The sequence below is a fragment of the Coregonus lavaretus genome (assembly GCF_964263955.1).
Source record: "Coregonus lavaretus genome assembly, chromosome: 30".
Classification (NCBI taxonomy): domain Eukaryota; kingdom Metazoa; phylum Chordata; class Actinopteri; order Salmoniformes; family Salmonidae; genus Coregonus; species Coregonus lavaretus.
The window spans coordinates 10,191,303-10,207,581 of record NC_140017.1 but is presented as its reverse complement, the minus strand read 5'-3'; the positions used below and the strand labels follow the sequence as shown (position 1 = coordinate 10,207,581).

The 16,279-nt window shown below is 44.3% G+C and overlaps 3 protein-coding genes across 3 annotated transcripts; 2 read left to right on the top strand and 1 right to left on the bottom strand.

Annotated features, from left to right (window-relative positions):
- Nucleotides 1–1,374: 1,374 nt before the first annotated feature.
- Nucleotides 1,375–3,843, top strand: LOC311105741 (NTPase KAP family P-loop domain-containing protein 1-like; the record flags this gene model as incomplete). Its single annotated transcript, XM_084147950.1, has 2 exons — nucleotides 1,375–3,123; nucleotides 3,655–3,843. 2 exons carry the CDS (start codon nucleotides 1,375–1,377, stop codon nucleotides 3,841–3,843), a joined length of 1,938 nt encoding a protein of 645 aa, XP_084004076.1.
- A 516-nt stretch (nucleotides 3,844–4,359) lies between these two features.
- LOC311105866 (biogenesis of lysosome-related organelles complex 1 subunit 3-like) lies at nucleotides 4,360–5,552 on the bottom strand. Its single transcript, XM_084148086.1, has 2 exons — nucleotides 5,483–5,552; nucleotides 4,360–5,094 (listed from the first exon to the last, which is right to left on the bottom strand). The coding sequence occupies exon 2, from the start codon at nucleotides 5,079–5,081 to the stop codon at nucleotides 4,482–4,484; it is 600 nt and encodes a 199-aa protein (XP_084004212.1). The 5' UTR covers nucleotides 5,082–5,094; nucleotides 5,483–5,552; the 3' UTR covers nucleotides 4,360–4,481.
- Nucleotides 5,553–12,158: 6,606 nt separating this feature from the next.
- On the top strand, nucleotides 12,159–16,015 carry LOC311105865 (uncharacterized protein). Its single transcript, XM_084148085.1, has 4 exons — nucleotides 12,159–12,237; nucleotides 13,165–13,634; nucleotides 13,752–14,018; nucleotides 14,213–16,015. Exons 2-4 carry the CDS (start codon nucleotides 13,223–13,225, stop codon nucleotides 14,791–14,793), a joined length of 1,260 nt encoding a protein of 419 aa, XP_084004211.1. The 5' UTR covers nucleotides 12,159–12,237; nucleotides 13,165–13,222; the 3' UTR covers nucleotides 14,794–16,015.
- The last annotated feature ends 264 nt before the right edge of the window (nucleotides 16,016–16,279 follow it).

Below are 16,279 nucleotides of genomic sequence, written 5' to 3'. Positions count from 1 at the left end.
GCCAATGACTGGAACGAATTGCAAAAATCTCTGAAGCTGGAGACTCTTATCTCCCTCAATAACTTTAAGCATCAGTTGTCAGAGCACCTTACCGATCACTGCACCTGTACACAGCCCATCTGAAATTAGCCCACCCAACTACCTCATCCCTATATTGTTATTTATTTTGCTCTTTTGCACCCCAGTATCTCTATTTGCACATAATCTCTTGCACATCTAGCATTCCAGTGTTAATACTATTGTAATTATTCTGCACTATAGCCTATTTACTGCCTTACCTCCATAACTTGCTACATTTGCACACACTGTATATATATTTTCTGACTTTATGTTTTTTACCCCATATGTAACTCTGTGTTGTTGTTTTTTATTGCACTACTATGCTTTATCTTGGCCAGGTCGCAGTTGTAAATGAGAACCTGTTCTCAACTGGCTTACCTGGTTAAATAAAGGTGAAATAAATAAAATAAAATAAATAAACTGTATATAAGCTGAAATTCATAATGAACCGTCAACACATATTTGAGGCAATTACTGTTGTGCAAACTCATGCTCTAAGTTGTCAATCAATACAACCAAAGTTCTTCAGCTCACTGACATGACTGAATATAACTTTGGCTAACCCTGAATGTGGTCATTGAACTTCAGTACAACAGAAAATATTTATTGAAAAGCTGTCTTAATGTTTATGTTCACTCCTCTCATTATATTTTGGTCATTTACTCTGTATGACTTTGGCCAGTGTAGGAAAGTGCTGCATTTGAGCCCATACACACTACACATTATCGGTGAATAACTAATGAAACATCTCTAAAGCAACATCAATACGTAACAATCTATGATTAATTTTAATGAAATGACTAAATTATGTTATAAAACATTCAGCCAGCATTTTATTGACACTGTAGAATAATAACTAACCCTTACTGATAATTGGAGTTTAGATCATGAAGCAAAATTATATTCTTATACCATATGAATGTTATAACCTTTTTTATTCCCTCAGTATTGACAAAGTATTGGAACCATAGACAAATGGATGGAGAAGGTAAGTGGAAAGTTTGTAAATGTATCTGACATGTGTTTAGTGATACAGCTAAAAACAGCTTTTATTGATTGCCATCTCTACCTCTACATTGGTCAAACAAAAAGGTGCCCTGTTGGATGATGTCTATGCATATGGCCTGTCCAGAGCATTGATCAAGGAGGCACCTCCGGCCACTGTAGGTCTGTTCTCCCAGTGCCCCAGACGCACTGAAACTCTGCTGAAGAAGATCAAGAGTAAGTTTAACACTTAAGTTGACTTCACATGACTTGTTTTTTTGTTTGTTCTAAAAATCGAATTACGTTGCTCTTTCTACATTCACATTTTACATGAACAGAGAGGCAGAGTGGAGAGAACAGAAGCACAAGTTGAAGCGCCCTCCTCCAGCATGGATTAGCTACTTAGCCCTCCTCCTCTCCATCATCTTCTTCCGTCCCGTGTGGAGGGAGGAAGAGGAGCGGAGGAGGAGAAGGGTGAGGTGGATTTTTGTGCGCTTCAGTGCCTGGCACTTTGCAGGCAGTGATAAACTCTGGGCTGGGTTGGTGATCCGCCTCTTCAAGGCCATCCAGGGTGACTTTGGGGAATTTCCCCTGGGCCTCTATAGAGCCACCCAGCACCCCTACCCAAAGAAAGTCACGAGCGAAGGTGATAAGGTCAATTGGAAAGCCATAAAGCTGCTCTGCCTCCCCCTCTGGGTTGTAGTCCTTGCCACTATATTGTTCAGCATTGGCACATGTATCGTGCTCTACTTATATGGCTTTCAGCTCCAAACAAATAGCACACACAGTTGGGTCACTGTGCTGGAATCGATGGCCATCGCAACACTGGGGCCTCCCACAGTCTTCGCCCTGAGGACTATTCTGCGGACATCCAAGCACCTGCTCTACACCATGGGCAGCAGTATCCAGCACCAGATGAACAGCTCGGCTGTCAGCGACCAGATGGGCTTCATGAACAAAGTGAGGAAGGAGGTGGGCGTTATGGTGGACTTCATCCACTTCATGGAGGTGTTCGAGGGGAGGAGGATCCGTGTGGTGCTGGAGATCACCCACCTGGACCGCTGCAGCCCGGACAGGGTGGTCCGCACCCTGGAGGCTATGAACGTTCTGCTGGCGGGGGAGAATGTCCCGTTCGTGTCCATCCTAGCTGTGGACCCCAGAGTGGTGGTGGGCTGTGTGGAGAGCACCATGTGGCTCAGTGGCCTGACATCCAGCGGGTACGACATTCTAAACAGGATGGTCACCCTGCCCTTCTCAGTGCCTGAGATGTCCCCCGACTCCAAATGCAGAGCTTTTAAAACCCTCGCTTACAACCATCTAGAGCCTGACTGGGAATGTATTAAAAGAGTAAAGCACAGAGCTGGGAAGTTCTCTGCATTTGAAAAAGGCAGCCTTGTGCCATTCATTGGAAAGGGCAAAAGTGAGACTGAGCTACTAGAAAATGGTATCCGTTGGGAGATCTGGGCCAAGAAAGTCAAGGCGCTAACAACTGAGGCATTACAAGCCATATATACCAAATACAGCCCTCTTCATGTTTATCTTATGCGAAACCATGTGCATATGAGAAGGATAATAAACTCTGTAAGGGTGACAGTCATCGTCATGGATGCTATGAATTACGGGGGCTTCTCCAAAGCTAAAGACCTTGCTGCCTGGGTGGTGATGGCCAACCTCTGGCCCTGCCGTCTGAGCTGGATCCTGCAATGCTCAGAGGACTGCCAGCAGAGGGCTGACATTGATGGCACTGACGGTGAGATCAACCAAGCCAGGTCCTTATGGGAGGTGTTCAGTGAGACCAGTCTGGAGTTCCAAATGCTCAGAGATCGTCTGGAGACTGTTCTAGACCAGGATGGAGACCCTGAGCTGTTTGAGAGGTTCCTTAAGGTGGACTTCCAGTTTACTCTGAAGGATGTTGAGCAGTTCAGATTGTGTACAGTCAACCTGGACCAATCCATTAAAGAAAAACTGGCTTGGGTTAGACAGGGACCCAGCTTGAGAAACAGAACCAAGTCAAATACCATCTGCCCACTGCGGATTGGAACAGTTATCCGTATGAGCACAGAGGACATCTGCAAAGAGGTAAGTTCAAAATAAGAATCTTTATGCTAATTTAATTATTTTATGATACAGGCTAGTATATCATGGGGGTCAGTATACAGTGTCATGTATATATAATTATGGTATTTACATAACTCATGTAGCTAAGTCCATTAGAATAATTGTGTAATGTTACACTTTTGTATCAGACAGATTAGTCACAACAGAACCCGATGCCCCCGTAAAATAATTGACCTTTTCCCTCAGTCTGCTGCTATTGTGTACTCGTTAACACAGGGAAAATGCCAAGTCAGTGGCCTTGAAATTAGCGGTTTCAGGAGAGAAGTATGCTAATAGCCCTCAGCTCACAAGCCTTGCATTCATAGCAGCAGCACTGCATACGGTAGTCCTATGCAAGCCATCGCCAATGATGGAACTTCCCACCCACCAGAACATTTTCCATGAACCCCCGTTGGCCCATTAGAATAAGCAAATGACGCCCAACCATGTCTAATGGCATCATTTCAAATATATATCAGTGTGTCTCAATGTCATGTCTGCATTGTTCTCTAGATGGAGAAGCTGAACTTTCCAGTGAAATATCAGCAGCTGCTGACAGAGAATCAACTCGATGGAGTGTCTCTGGTTTATGGCCGCAGCAGTGAGATCAGACATGCCCTTCAGATGACCTTGGGAGAATGGATCACTTTCAGCATGCACTTCCTGGGAGCCAAGCCAGATGCTCAGCCTCACGCGACATGACAGTGACTCTGCAAAAGCAATGGCTGATCAAACCTTCTGGATTCCCATTGGATTAAAACTGTTCTTCAATTTTATAACACTTTTTATATCTTTGGTAAGATTACACTGTATAGGAATGGAATGGATCTTAAAGTTTTGAAACTGCTCCTTCAATGTTCTCTGAAGTAGAGGCCTATTGCAGTTCAATGACTGACATATGAATGTCCTAGAAATTTTTTTATTTTTATAAATGCGGATTCTGTAGCTTCTTCAACTCTAGGCCTATACAAACATGACCACAGCAGTCCCATCACTTGCAGTGTCTTACTGACACCACAAAAGTGGGCTGTGCACTAGATCTACAGGGTTTGGTGCTTTGGAAAATACAGTGCTTGACAAGACATCTTATATGGTTGTGAATGTGAACAGCTAAATACTTTAATGTATGATCGAGACCAATAAGCATCCTTTGCGATGACCAACTACAATGAATAAGCTATCTGAATATTACCCGAATAACATGGAGTAGCAATAATATAATGGCATGCATAATTTATTCACCGAATGCAAGTGCCTCTTACAAATAATGATACCGCAGTCCATTGTTTAGCCTACATAAGACATATGAAAACATTGAATGAGGAACATAATAAGGAACATCACTGTCCGGGAATAGGGGTAGTGGGAGTGGAGGGGATGGTAATTTCGGGGAGCAGATAACAGCTGGTGATAATGTCCATTTTCTCTGAGACGGACTTGAGGTCCTCCAGAATGAGTCGGATGCTGTGGGAAGCGTTGATGATGCCGTTCTGGGAGCTGTTCAGGTGGGTTGTGGCCATGCGGATCTCCTTTGTGGCATTGCCATACACCTGTTTGATGGTCTGGGACACATCCGTGCACAGACGTGCATTGCTCTCCTGTAATTTCTGCTGGAGTAAAGTCTTGTAGTAGAGCCCACTGTGCTCAGGCCTAGACACAACCCTCTCCTCTACCACGGACTGAATGTCAGAGTTATCTCTGATCACAAGCAGAGGAGTTAAGTCCTTGCGTAATATTTGTGGGTTTTCAGAGCTTGCAGCAATGACACATTTCCGTGCTTTCTCAACCTCCCCCTCGCTGTCAGTCTCAGATGCTTCCCCTGGTACCTTTTGCCCTCCGGCAGTTGAATGTGGAGAGAGGGAGGTGATGTATACCTCATCATCTGAGTCGGTCTCTGACGCCTCTCCTTGCACCACTATCTGGTATTTGTCACTTGCCATTCCACCACACCACCTAAATACACAAGATAAATTTAAGGCCTACAGTAGGAAGTAGAAACTATCATGTTTTATAGGGGGGCATAGTTTCATGGAACAGGGAGACATGTTCTGATGGTAAGCATTGTTTAATAGAACTATTATATCGTCAGATGATGCCTAGCAGTCCATCGGAATGTGCCTCACCCCACATTTGTGCGCTACTAGCCCAAATTATTTTTAGCGCGAGATGATAGCCATCGAAATGCGCCCTCCCTGTTTCATAACATTATGTTATAGAGTTGAACTCAATTGAACTATGACATGTTATGTTAATCAACCTACATTAAATCAATTCACCAATGCGAATATAGATAGCTAGCCTGCTATTATTCGAAACATGTATGTAAAACAAATTCTCATACCTCCACAGTCCTGCAAAAAATAATCACATGAGCACACGGAAGTCAGCCAAAAGGCTCATTCGCTTCTTCGTCTTCTTCTTCCTCTTCTTCGTCAGTGGGGTTTATCGGCGGTTGGCATCCAACGTTTTGGTGCATTACCGCCACCTACTGTATTGGGGTGTGGGCCAGCGACAGGGAGATACTAAATCCTACCTTCCAGCCCCGTTGCTCTTAAAAAAGATAACAAAATATTTGAGACTATATCTAATGACGTTCTACTCAATATACTCTTTCAACTAATTTCCTGTATCCCCTTCTCCCTGATACTAGATCTCATCCTCTCGCTTTCCCTCTGATACTGCCCACACTGTAGCAATACATGCTCCACCGTCTCTGTTTCCTGGCGATAATCACACTTTCCTGTTGGATGCTTTCCTATCACATTTAAGGTCTTATTCAACTGGCTGTGTCCCACCCTTAATCTTGTAAAAATAGCCTCCTCTCTTCTGTCCCTTCAAACAAAACGTACAGTCAATAACACAATAGAAAATCTATATACAGTGTGTGCAAATGTAGTAAGTTATGGAGGTAAGGCAATAAATAGGCCATAGTGCAAAATAATTACAATTTAGTATTAACACTGGAGTGATAGATGTGCAGAAGATGATGTGCAAATAGAGATACTGGGGTGCAAATGAACAAATAAATAACAATGTAAATAACAATATGGGGATGAGGTAGTTGGGTGGGCTAATTACAGATGGGCTGTGTACAGGTGCAGTGATCGGTAAGCTGCTCTGACAACTGATGCTTAAAGTTAGTGAGGGAGATAAGTGTCTCCAGCTTCAGATATTTTTGCAGTTCGTTCCAGTCATTGGCAGCAGAGAACTGGAAGGAATGGTGGCCAAAGGAGGTGTTGGCTTTGGGGATGACCAGTGAGATATACCTGCTGGAACGCATACTACAGGTGGGTGTTGCTATGGTGACCAATGATCTAAGATAAGGCGGGGATTTGCCTAGAAGTGATTTATAGATAACCTGGAGCCAGTGGGTTTGGTGCCGAATATGTAGTGAGGGCCAGCCAACGAGAGCGTAGAGGTCACAATGGTGGGTAGTATATGGGGCTTTGGTGACAAAACGGATGGCACTGTGATAGACTACATCCAATTTGCTGAGTAGAGTGTTGGAAGCTATTTTGTAAATAACATCGCCGAAGTCAAGGATCGGTAGGATAGTCAGTTTTACGAGGGCATGTTTAGCAGCATGAGTGAAGGAGGCTTTGTTGCGAAATAGGAAGCCGATTCTAGATTTAACTTTGGATTGGAGATGCTTAATGTGAGTATGGAAGGAGAGTTTACGGTCTAACCAGACACCTAGGTATTTGTAGTTGTCCACATATTCTAAGTCAGACCCGCCGAGAGTAGTGATTCTAGTCGGGCGGGCGGGTGCAAACAGTGTTTGATTGAAGAGCATGCATTTAGTGTTTCTAGCGTTTAAGAGCAGTTGGAGGCCACAGAAGGAGTGTTGTATGGCATTGAAGCTCGTTTGGAGGTTTGTTAACACAGTGTCCAATGAAGGGCCAGATGTATACAAAATTGTGTCGTCTGCGTAGAGGTGGATCTGAGAGTCACCAGCAGCAAGAGCGACATCATTGATATACACAGAGAATAGTCGGCCCGAGAATTTAACCCTGTGGCACCCCCATAGAGACTGCCAGAGGTCCAGACAACAGGCCCTCCGATTTGACACATTGAACTCTATCTGAGAAGTAGTTGGTGAACCAGGCGAGGCAGTCATTTGAGAAACCAAGGCTATTTAGTCTGCCAATATGAATGCAGTGATTGACAGAGTCAAAAGCCTTGGCCAGGTCGATGAAGACGGCTGCACAGTACTGTCTTTTATCGATCGCGGTTATTATATCGTTTAGGACCTTGAGCGTGGCTGAGGTGCACCCATGACCAGCTCGGAAACCAGATTGCATAGCGGAGAAGGTACGATGGGATTCGAAATGGTTGGTGATCTGTTTGTTAACTTGGCTTTCAAATACTTTCGAAAGGCAGGGCAGGATGGATATAGGTCTGTAACAGTTTGGATCTAGAGTGTCACCCCCTTTGAAGAGGGGGATGACCGCGGCAGCTTTCCAACCTCTGGGGATCTCAGACGATACGAAAGAGAGGTTGAACAGGCTAGTAATAGAGTTTGCAACAATTTCGGCGGCTAATTTTAGAAAGAAAGTGTCCAGATTGTCTAGCCCAGCTGATTTGTGGGGTCCAGATTTAGCAGCTCTTTCAGGATTTTTTGAATGGGGCATGCTTATTTAAGATAGAGAGGAAAGCACTTTTGAAGAACATCCATGCAACCTCTACTGATGGAATGAGGTCAATATCCATCCAGGATACCCGGGCCAGGTCAATTAGAAAGGCCTGCTCACTGAAGTGTTTTAGGGAGCGTTTGACAGTGATGAGGGGTGGTCGTTTGATCGCGGACCCATTACGGACGCAGGCAATGAGGCAGTGATCGCTGAGATCCTGGTTGAAGACAGCAGAGGTGTATGTAGAGGGTATATTAGTCAGGATGATATCTATGAGTGTGCCCATGTTTACGGATTTAGGGTTGTACCTGGTAGGTTTCTTGATAATTTGTGTGAGATTGAGGGCATCTAGTTTAGATTGTAGGACGGTCGGGGTGTTAAGCGTATCCCAATTTAGGTCACCAAGCAGTACGAACTCTGAGGATAGATGGGGGGCAAGCAATTCACATATGATGTCCAGGGCACAACTGGGGGCTGAGGGGGGTCTGTAGCAAGCGTTAACAGTGAGAGACTTATTTCTGGAAAGGTGGATTTTTAGAAGTAGAAGCTCAAACTGTTTGGGCACAGACCTGGTTAGTATGATAGAGCTCTGCAGGCTATCTCTACAGTAAATTGCAACTCCGCCCCCTTTGGCAGTTCTATCTAGACGGAAAATGTTGTAAAAAAAGTTGCAGACACTGCTAGAACATCAGGGTTGGCAGAGTGTGCTAACGCAGTGAATAACTCAAACTTGGGGAGGAGACTTCTGATGTTAACATGCAAGAAACCAAGGCTTTTACGGTTACAGAAGTCAACAAATGATAGCGCCTGGGGGGTAGGAGTGATACTGGGGGCTACAGGGCCTGGGTTAACCTCTACATCACCAGAGGAACAGAGGAGGAATAGAATAAGGATATGGCTAAAGGCTTTAAGAACCGATCTTCTAGTGCGTTGGGTACAGAGAAAAGGGGCAGATTTCAGGGCGTTGTAGAATAGATTCAGGGCATTATGTACAGACAAGGATATGGAAGGATATGAGTACAGTAGAGGTACACCTAAGCATTGGGTAACTATGAAAAAGATAGCATCACTGGAGGTACCGATTGAGCCGGTCTCCGCATGTATGGGGGGTGGGACAAATGAGCTCTCTAAGGCTGGTTGAGCTGAACTTGGGGCTCTACAGTGAAATTGTATAATAAGAACTAACCCAAACAACAATAGGCTAGGCATACAGTGAGGGAAAAAAGTGTTTGCTCCCCTGCTGATGTTGTACATTTGCCCACTGACAAAGACATGATCAGTCTATAATTTTAATGGTAGGTTTATTTGAACAGTGAGAGACAGAATAACAACAACAAAAATCCAGAAAAACGCATGTCAAAAATGTTATGAATTGATTTGCATTTTAATGAGGGAAATAAGTATTTGACCCCTCCGCAAAACATGACTTAGTACTTGGTGGCAAAAGCCTTCACAGAGGTCAGATGTTTCTTGTAGTTGGCCACCAGGTTTGCACACATCTCAGGAGGGATTTTGTCCCACTGCTCTTTGCAGATCTTCTCCAAGTCATTGAGGTTTCGAGGCTGACATTTGGCAAATCGAATCTTCAGCTCCCTCCACAGATTTCTATGGGATTAAGGTCTGGAGACTGGCTAGGCCACTCCAGGACCTTAATGTGCTTCTTCTTGAGCCACTCCTTTGTTGCCTTGGCCGTGTGTTTTGGGTCATTGTCATGCTGGAATACCCATCCACGACCCATTTTCAATGCCCTGGCTGAGGGAAGGAGGTTCTCACCCAAGATTTGACAGTACATGGCCCCGTCCATCGTCCCTTTGATGTGGTGAAGTTGTCCTGTCCCCTTAGCAGAAAAACACCCCCAAAGCATAATGTTTCCACCTCCATGTTTGACGGTGGGGATGGTGTTCTTGGGGTCATAGGCAGCATTCCTCCTCCTCCAAACACGGCGAGTTGAGTTGATGCCAAAGAGCTCCATTTTGGTCTCATCTGACCACAACACTTTCACCCAGTTCTCCTCTGAATCATTCAGATGTTCATTAGCAAACTTCAGACGGGCCAGTATATGTGCTTTCTTGAGCAGGTGGACCTTGCGGGCGCTGCAGGATTTCAGTCCTTCACGGCATAGTGTGTTACCAATTGTTTTCTTGGTGACTATGGTCCCAGCTGCCTTGAGATCATTGACAAGATCCTCCCGTGTAGTTCTGGGCTGATTCCTCACCGTTGTCATGATCATTGCAACACGAGGTGAGATCTTGCATGGAGCCCCAGGCCGAGGGAGATTGACAGGTCTTTTGTGTTTCTTCCATTTATGAAAAATCGCACCAACTGTTGTCACCTTCTCACCAAGCTGCTTGGCGATGGTCTTGTAGCCCATTCCAGCCTTGTGTAGGTCTACAATCTTGTCCCTGACATCCTTGGAGAGCTCTTTGGTCTTGGCCATGGTGGAGAGTTTGGAATCTGATTGATTGATTGCTTCTGTGGACAGGTGTCTTTTATACAGGTAACAAACTAAGATTAGGAGCACTCCCTTTAAGAGTGTGCTCCTAATCTCAGCTCGTTACCTGTATAAAAAGACACCTGGGAGCCAGAAATCTTTCTGATTGAGAGGGGGTCAAATACTTATTTCCCTCATTAAAATGCAAATAAATTTAACATTTTTGACATGCGTTTTTCTGGATTTTTGTTGTTGTTATTCTGTCTCTCACTGTTCAAATAAACCTACCATTAAAAATATAGACTGATCATTTCTTTTTCAGTGGGCAAACGTACAAAATCAGCAGGGGATCAATTACTTTTTTCCCTCACTGTATTGACATGGGAGAGAGGCATAACGCAATCACAGGTGTTATTCGAGAGGGCTAAGACAACAACTGGTAATGGCGACGAAAGTTTGGGCTGAGGCTAAACAGATAAACAGGATGGGGTACCGTGTAAAGGAACAGTCCAGCAGGCATTAGCTGTGTAGCTGAGTGATCATAAGTTCCAGTGAACAGCACTAAGTAAGTCTTGGAGCAGATCATAGGCTGCTAAAGCACAGGCGAGCAGGAGGCACGGCTGTTGATTGCGCGTGCTAGCGGGCCGGGGCTAGCAGATGGATCTTCGTGGTCGTCGCAATGGGAAGCCTGTTGAAACCACATCAGACGATTACGTCGGCAGACCAGTCGTGATGGATCGGCGGGGCTCCGTGTCGACACTACGAGGTCCCGTTCGGTAGATAGCCGGGAGATGGGCCTGGCTCGCGGCTAGCTCAAGGCTAACTGGTACGTCGGGAGGTGGTGATTAGCCAACAACAGCCTTTCGGTTGCAGCTAGTTAGTTGCGATGGTCCGGTGTTAAGGTCCAGTGATTCAGTGATTCTGGCAGAAAATCCGATATGCTCTGGGTCGATAATTGTCCAGGCTAGAGCTGGCTGGTAGGTAGTGCAGGCCACGGACAGTGGTGAAGACCGCTATCAGTGGCTAATAGCAAGTAGCTAGTTCTTGATAAAAAGAAAGAAATAATAGAATCCGTTCCACATTGGGTGAGGCAGGTTGCAGGAAAGTATATTTAGTTCAAGGATGGAAAGTGAGATAGAGAAATATATATTTGTATGAAAGACAAAAAACTAAAAAACAGGCTATTTACACGAGGACACAACACAATACACGACCACACTACTACGCCATCTTGGATTACAGGTGTCTTCCCTTACTCTCCCTCTTCCACAACTCTTGCCACTTATTTTAAACCACTGTTCTTATTAATCCCTTGGCTTCTGCTTTACTGATTGACAATTATATCTCAACATTAGGATGTTTAAGAGCCTGCTTGGCAATAATATCCACTTCCTCATTCCCCTCTACTCCCACATGAGCTGGTACCCAGAGGAACATAACATTTCCCCATCTGTTTCACCCTATACAAGCACAGCAAAACCTCATACAACACATCCTGTCTGCTCTGAGACACACATGAATTTAAGCTCATCAATGCTGCACAGGATTCAGAACAGATGACTACCACTCACGAGAGTTAGCCCAAACTAAGTACTGCACAAATTCGCTAATCTTTACAACTATATGTTTGTTAAATCCGTTCAAATTGAACATTTAGATGATGTCTAGATCTGAGAATATGCGCAGCTCCTCGCACAGACTGACCCTCGTGAGTTTGCAGTATGATTCTTGACCAATCAGAGTAGAGATCGAACAACATGTGACATAGAGAACGTCGATCATAGAAAGTCATTGGCCGTGTTCGAGAGCATCAAAACCGTGATGTATTATGGGTAAATGGTGACTGACTGACTGATCTACAAATAATAAAGAGTCGTTATTTACGTTGCACGGTGATTTGTAGATCAACCAGTCGGCAGTTTCCTCCACTGTCGGCTGCAATTTCGAACAAGCCCATTGATGTCAACAAACCCCATATGATCGTGCGACGCAAGCAAGCTTCCACGACGCAGCGTAAAATATTTTGAGATGAAGGTAAGAAGTGCAATCTGTAGCAGTAATAGTAAGCGCTATTTTATGGTTATTAACTTAGAACAATAGTTTATGTATTAATTTTTTGGGACCGATGCACTAACACATGGCCGCAGTGTTCTGCAAGAAATGACATTCTTCATCGTCTGCATTCGCCAGTGATGGCCACTGCAACCACCCAGCTACGGCCACTGTCAGCCACTGGACCTGTCAACTAGCCAGTGCTAGCTTGTTAGGTTGTCAGTGGTCAGACTGTTGATGACCAGTTAGCTAGTTTTAAATGAGTCTCTGTATGGTGTGTGATGCAGTTGTCTGTAATTTCCAGTATCAGTTTTATTTCAAGTAATTCACTGTTGTACCAAAAGGGAAAGGCTATTTCAAATGTATTTTTTTTGTAGAAGATAGCGTTATGTTCCTGTATGTCTGCATAAATTCACATTGCACGCATACTACTCAGCTCATTATGTCTGATCTGAGTGGAATTGACATGGGAAAGTCGTGATTTGCTGTTGGGTGAACTTCAAAGGGACTGGAGAAGAAACTGTCACTGTACTCTTGTGTGAATGTTGTAATGAACATCTCTGGAGTGGTTTATGTCACAATGTATTTCTGTCATTTATAGCCAGCATCTATTTTGGATGTTGTCGTGACTCATTTATTCTCCCATAGTGAGGTTACCCTATACCTTTGTTAAAAACATCAATGTTCCTGTCTTGAATACAACTTTATTATAATGCAACTTGAATGCTGCTCTTTTATGCATATTGCTACAAAATGTAATTTGAATAGAAAGTCATAACATTTATTTCAGGGCATTTTATCATAATCGTTCGACTACCCCTCAGTCTACCTCTAATGTACAGAAATTACATTAGCCTATGGTGTAGTACTTCAACCTCTTTCCCTGTGTTCTTGTTTACTTCCAACCAGGAGGAGCCTAAGGGGCTGCTACCAGAGCAGGTACACCCAGTGAGGGGAGGCAGAGACCATGGACCTGAGTGAGAGGAGGCCCAACAAGTGGTGGACAGAGTCGGACACCTTCGCCATGCTGGCCCTCATTGAGCAGTTGGACCTGGTGCATGAGCTGGATAAGAAGCGCCAGCGGAACGACTCGCACTTCCGCCGCCTGCGCTACAGCCTGGCCAAGCGGGACATCCACTTCACCGTCAACCAGATACGCAACCGCTGGAAGAGCCTCAAGCACAAATACCGCAAGATCAAGATGGCAGGATACCGTAGCCCCGCTGCACGCCTGTCCGCCATCGAGTCATTCCGTTACTTCCGTATGCTGGACCGCATGCTGGCCAGGAGGGCCCGGGCGGGGGCCCCAGAGCAAGGCACTGCAGATGGACACAATATGGTGGTGTTGACCCCCTCGGACCTGGAGGATCATACTGATGGTACTACTTTCTGGCTTTAGGATTTGTATACCTTTATTATTTGACGTTAAAGAATTGTAAAGAAGTGTTTGCTTTGCGTTGGCCTGCTCTGCTCACTCTTCTTCTCTCTCTTCCCAGGTGATGTTGCTCAGCCTGACTCTGTGGCCCCTTGGCAGGACAGCCTGGCTCCAGCTCTAGAGGGAGAAGGAGACGAGACTAACGCCATCCCAGAAGAGGCCAACGTCAGCACTCCGGGCTGGGCGCTGAAGTCAGAAGAGATTATGACTTTAGGTCTGTCTGGAGAGTATCTTTACCCAGTGAAGAGTGAGCCACATTCAGTACCCTCTTTACATGATGGTGAGGGAGCTAGTGACCCCACTAGCTGTAGTCCAGAAGAACAAACTGGTGAGTGCTTTTATAACTGATGAATTTAGAGTGGCTACATGACCACCTATATTCTATGTAATTAATGTGTTCTTTGTAACTAATATCATGTAATTTTACTTTGTATATATCAGTTGTTTAAAGCTTTGGGTAATTGATATTACAACGATAACCTAAAACAAATACAAGTTGTCCTGCTGTTCATTTCTCTACAGGCACTTGTGAGGACACCAGCACCCTGATCCTCCAGCAGCTGACCATCCTGAACCATAAGCTAGGGGAACAGCTCGCTGAGCAAAGGGCCTTCCACTGCAGCATGCTGGGTATGATGGACCGACAGATAGAGGTCCTGGAGCAGCTCTCCAACTTCTCCACAGGCCGCCAGGTCAAGACCGAACCTGACGACAGTGACACTCCTATCAGCCAGCAGGTCCACAACTCCCTGGTGCGCATCCTGAGAGGAGTGGAACAGGTCCAAACCCAAGGACACCAGCCATGCTCATGCAAGGCTTCCCCCTCACAGCCTACATCTCCCTCCAGGACGGTCTCTCTGTTAGAGGTCCACAAAGGATCACCCTCCAGGGATGGGAACTCAACTAGTGACACATCCAACCCTCAGCCCTCAGACCATGGGCGGCCTGAACCTCAAAGACCATCCCGCTCAGAGCAGCTTTCCCCTTCCCCACAGAAGGGTGTTCTGCTTAACGGACTTGTGCCAGCACAAGTGAGTGCTCTTGAAGCTTCATTCAGTAGTGGAAAGTACAGTGCTATGACAGAGGAGAGCATACACTCTTAGAAAAAAGGGTTCCAAAAGGGTTCTTCAGCTGTCCCCATAGGAGAACCCTTTTTGGTTCCAGGTAGAACTCTCTGTGAAAAGGGTTCTACATTGAACCCAAAAGGGTTCTACCTGGAACTAAAAAGGGTTCTTCAAAGGGTTATCGTATGGGGACAGCCAAATAACCCTTTTAGGTTGTAGATATAACCTTTTTTGTAGAATAAAAAAATATGGGTGCTTACATTTGAGGGACTTGTACAAAAAAAAAATAGTATTTTTTTAAATTCCAACTTCCCTCTTTATTTTCATTTTGTCATGTCCAAATGTTTTAATGTGCAGAAGTAAATAGTCTGATGTTTTAATCAGATATATTTGAAAGTATACTATCTAGAGAATTTTGACAAACCATAGCGTAGAGGTTTATTTCATCTAGTCAAGAAGAGATATTCCAATTTGCCAGTAATCATCCACTGAGACTTGCTAGATTCCCAAAATTCTGTTTCCTTACTAGGAAAAAGCACACTTTCATGAGGACTTAATGGTGTTTGATTAACTCATACACATTTATGTGGAAGCTGGTCAAACAAAGGCTTTATCCAAATTTCTCCTCTTTCCTAAATGTTCCCTTTCCTAAACATATAGGATATTTTGTGTAACTGCATTTCTACTATGAAGACTTGTTTTAAACAGGGACTTTGTAGAACTCGATTTGCACAGCTGTTTGCATAGTCTTGGATACACATGGCTGCTTTAATTTAGGCCAATTAATGTGTTTTACTTTGCTCTAGCTTCGCTGAAGATGAGAGGTACTGTAGTGTGTAAGTGCAATATGGTAATGAAGTCTACATTTGCAATCTCATAAGAGACTCATTCATCCAACATTTGTGTCTTGGAATTGTATTACTACACCTTGGCAGTACTGCAGTTTGGCATGTTTTGCATGTAATTTTGTTACCTGGCTGCAATTTAAGACGGCCCATTTATGCAAACTCTAAAATTGGATATCCTTAGAGAGTTACATTTACTTAAAAATAGGGTATCATCAAGATACTGTAGACTCGCATACAGAGAATGAAATAACATTATTTGTTTTCAACTATTTATAAAACTGGAAATGCTGTATAAATACTGTATGCCTATAATATAACTTTAAGGTCCAATGCAGCTGTTTTTATCTCAATATTAAATCATTTCTGGGTAACAAATGTGTACCTTACTGTGATTGTTTTAAATTAAAATGGTCAAATGAAACAAAACTAGCTTCATCACAAAGGGCAATTTCTTAAGCAATAATTTTGCTAGGAATGTCTGGGAGTGGTCTGAGTGGGGAGGGGAGAACTGGAAATTAGACATTATTGGCAGAGAGGTTTGGAACTTGGGCTGGGTTCAATACGTTTTTATGTTCTGGAACATTCAATTGAATGGAAACGATGCTGTACTGAACGACCAGTCGAAAGACGGGGAGGGGTTGAGGAACGCTGTCAACATGGCCACTACCCATTAAATA

Coding starts and splice junctions, on each gene's coding strand:
- LOC311105866 (XM_084148086.1), bottom strand. CDS start 5,081: ATGGCAAGTGACAAATACCAGATAGTGGTGCAAGGAGAGGCGTCAGAG.
- LOC311105865 (XM_084148085.1), top strand. CDS start 13,223: ATGGACCTGAGTGAGAGGAGGCCCAACAAGTGGTGGACAGAGTCGGAC. Junction 13,635..13,751: donor CCTGGAGGATCATACTGATG/GTACTACTTTCT, acceptor CTCTCTTCCCAG/GTGATGTTGCTCAGCCTGAC. Junction 14,019..14,212: donor TAGTCCAGAAGAACAAACTG/GTGAGTGCTTTT, acceptor ATTTCTCTACAG/GCACTTGTGAGGACACCAGC.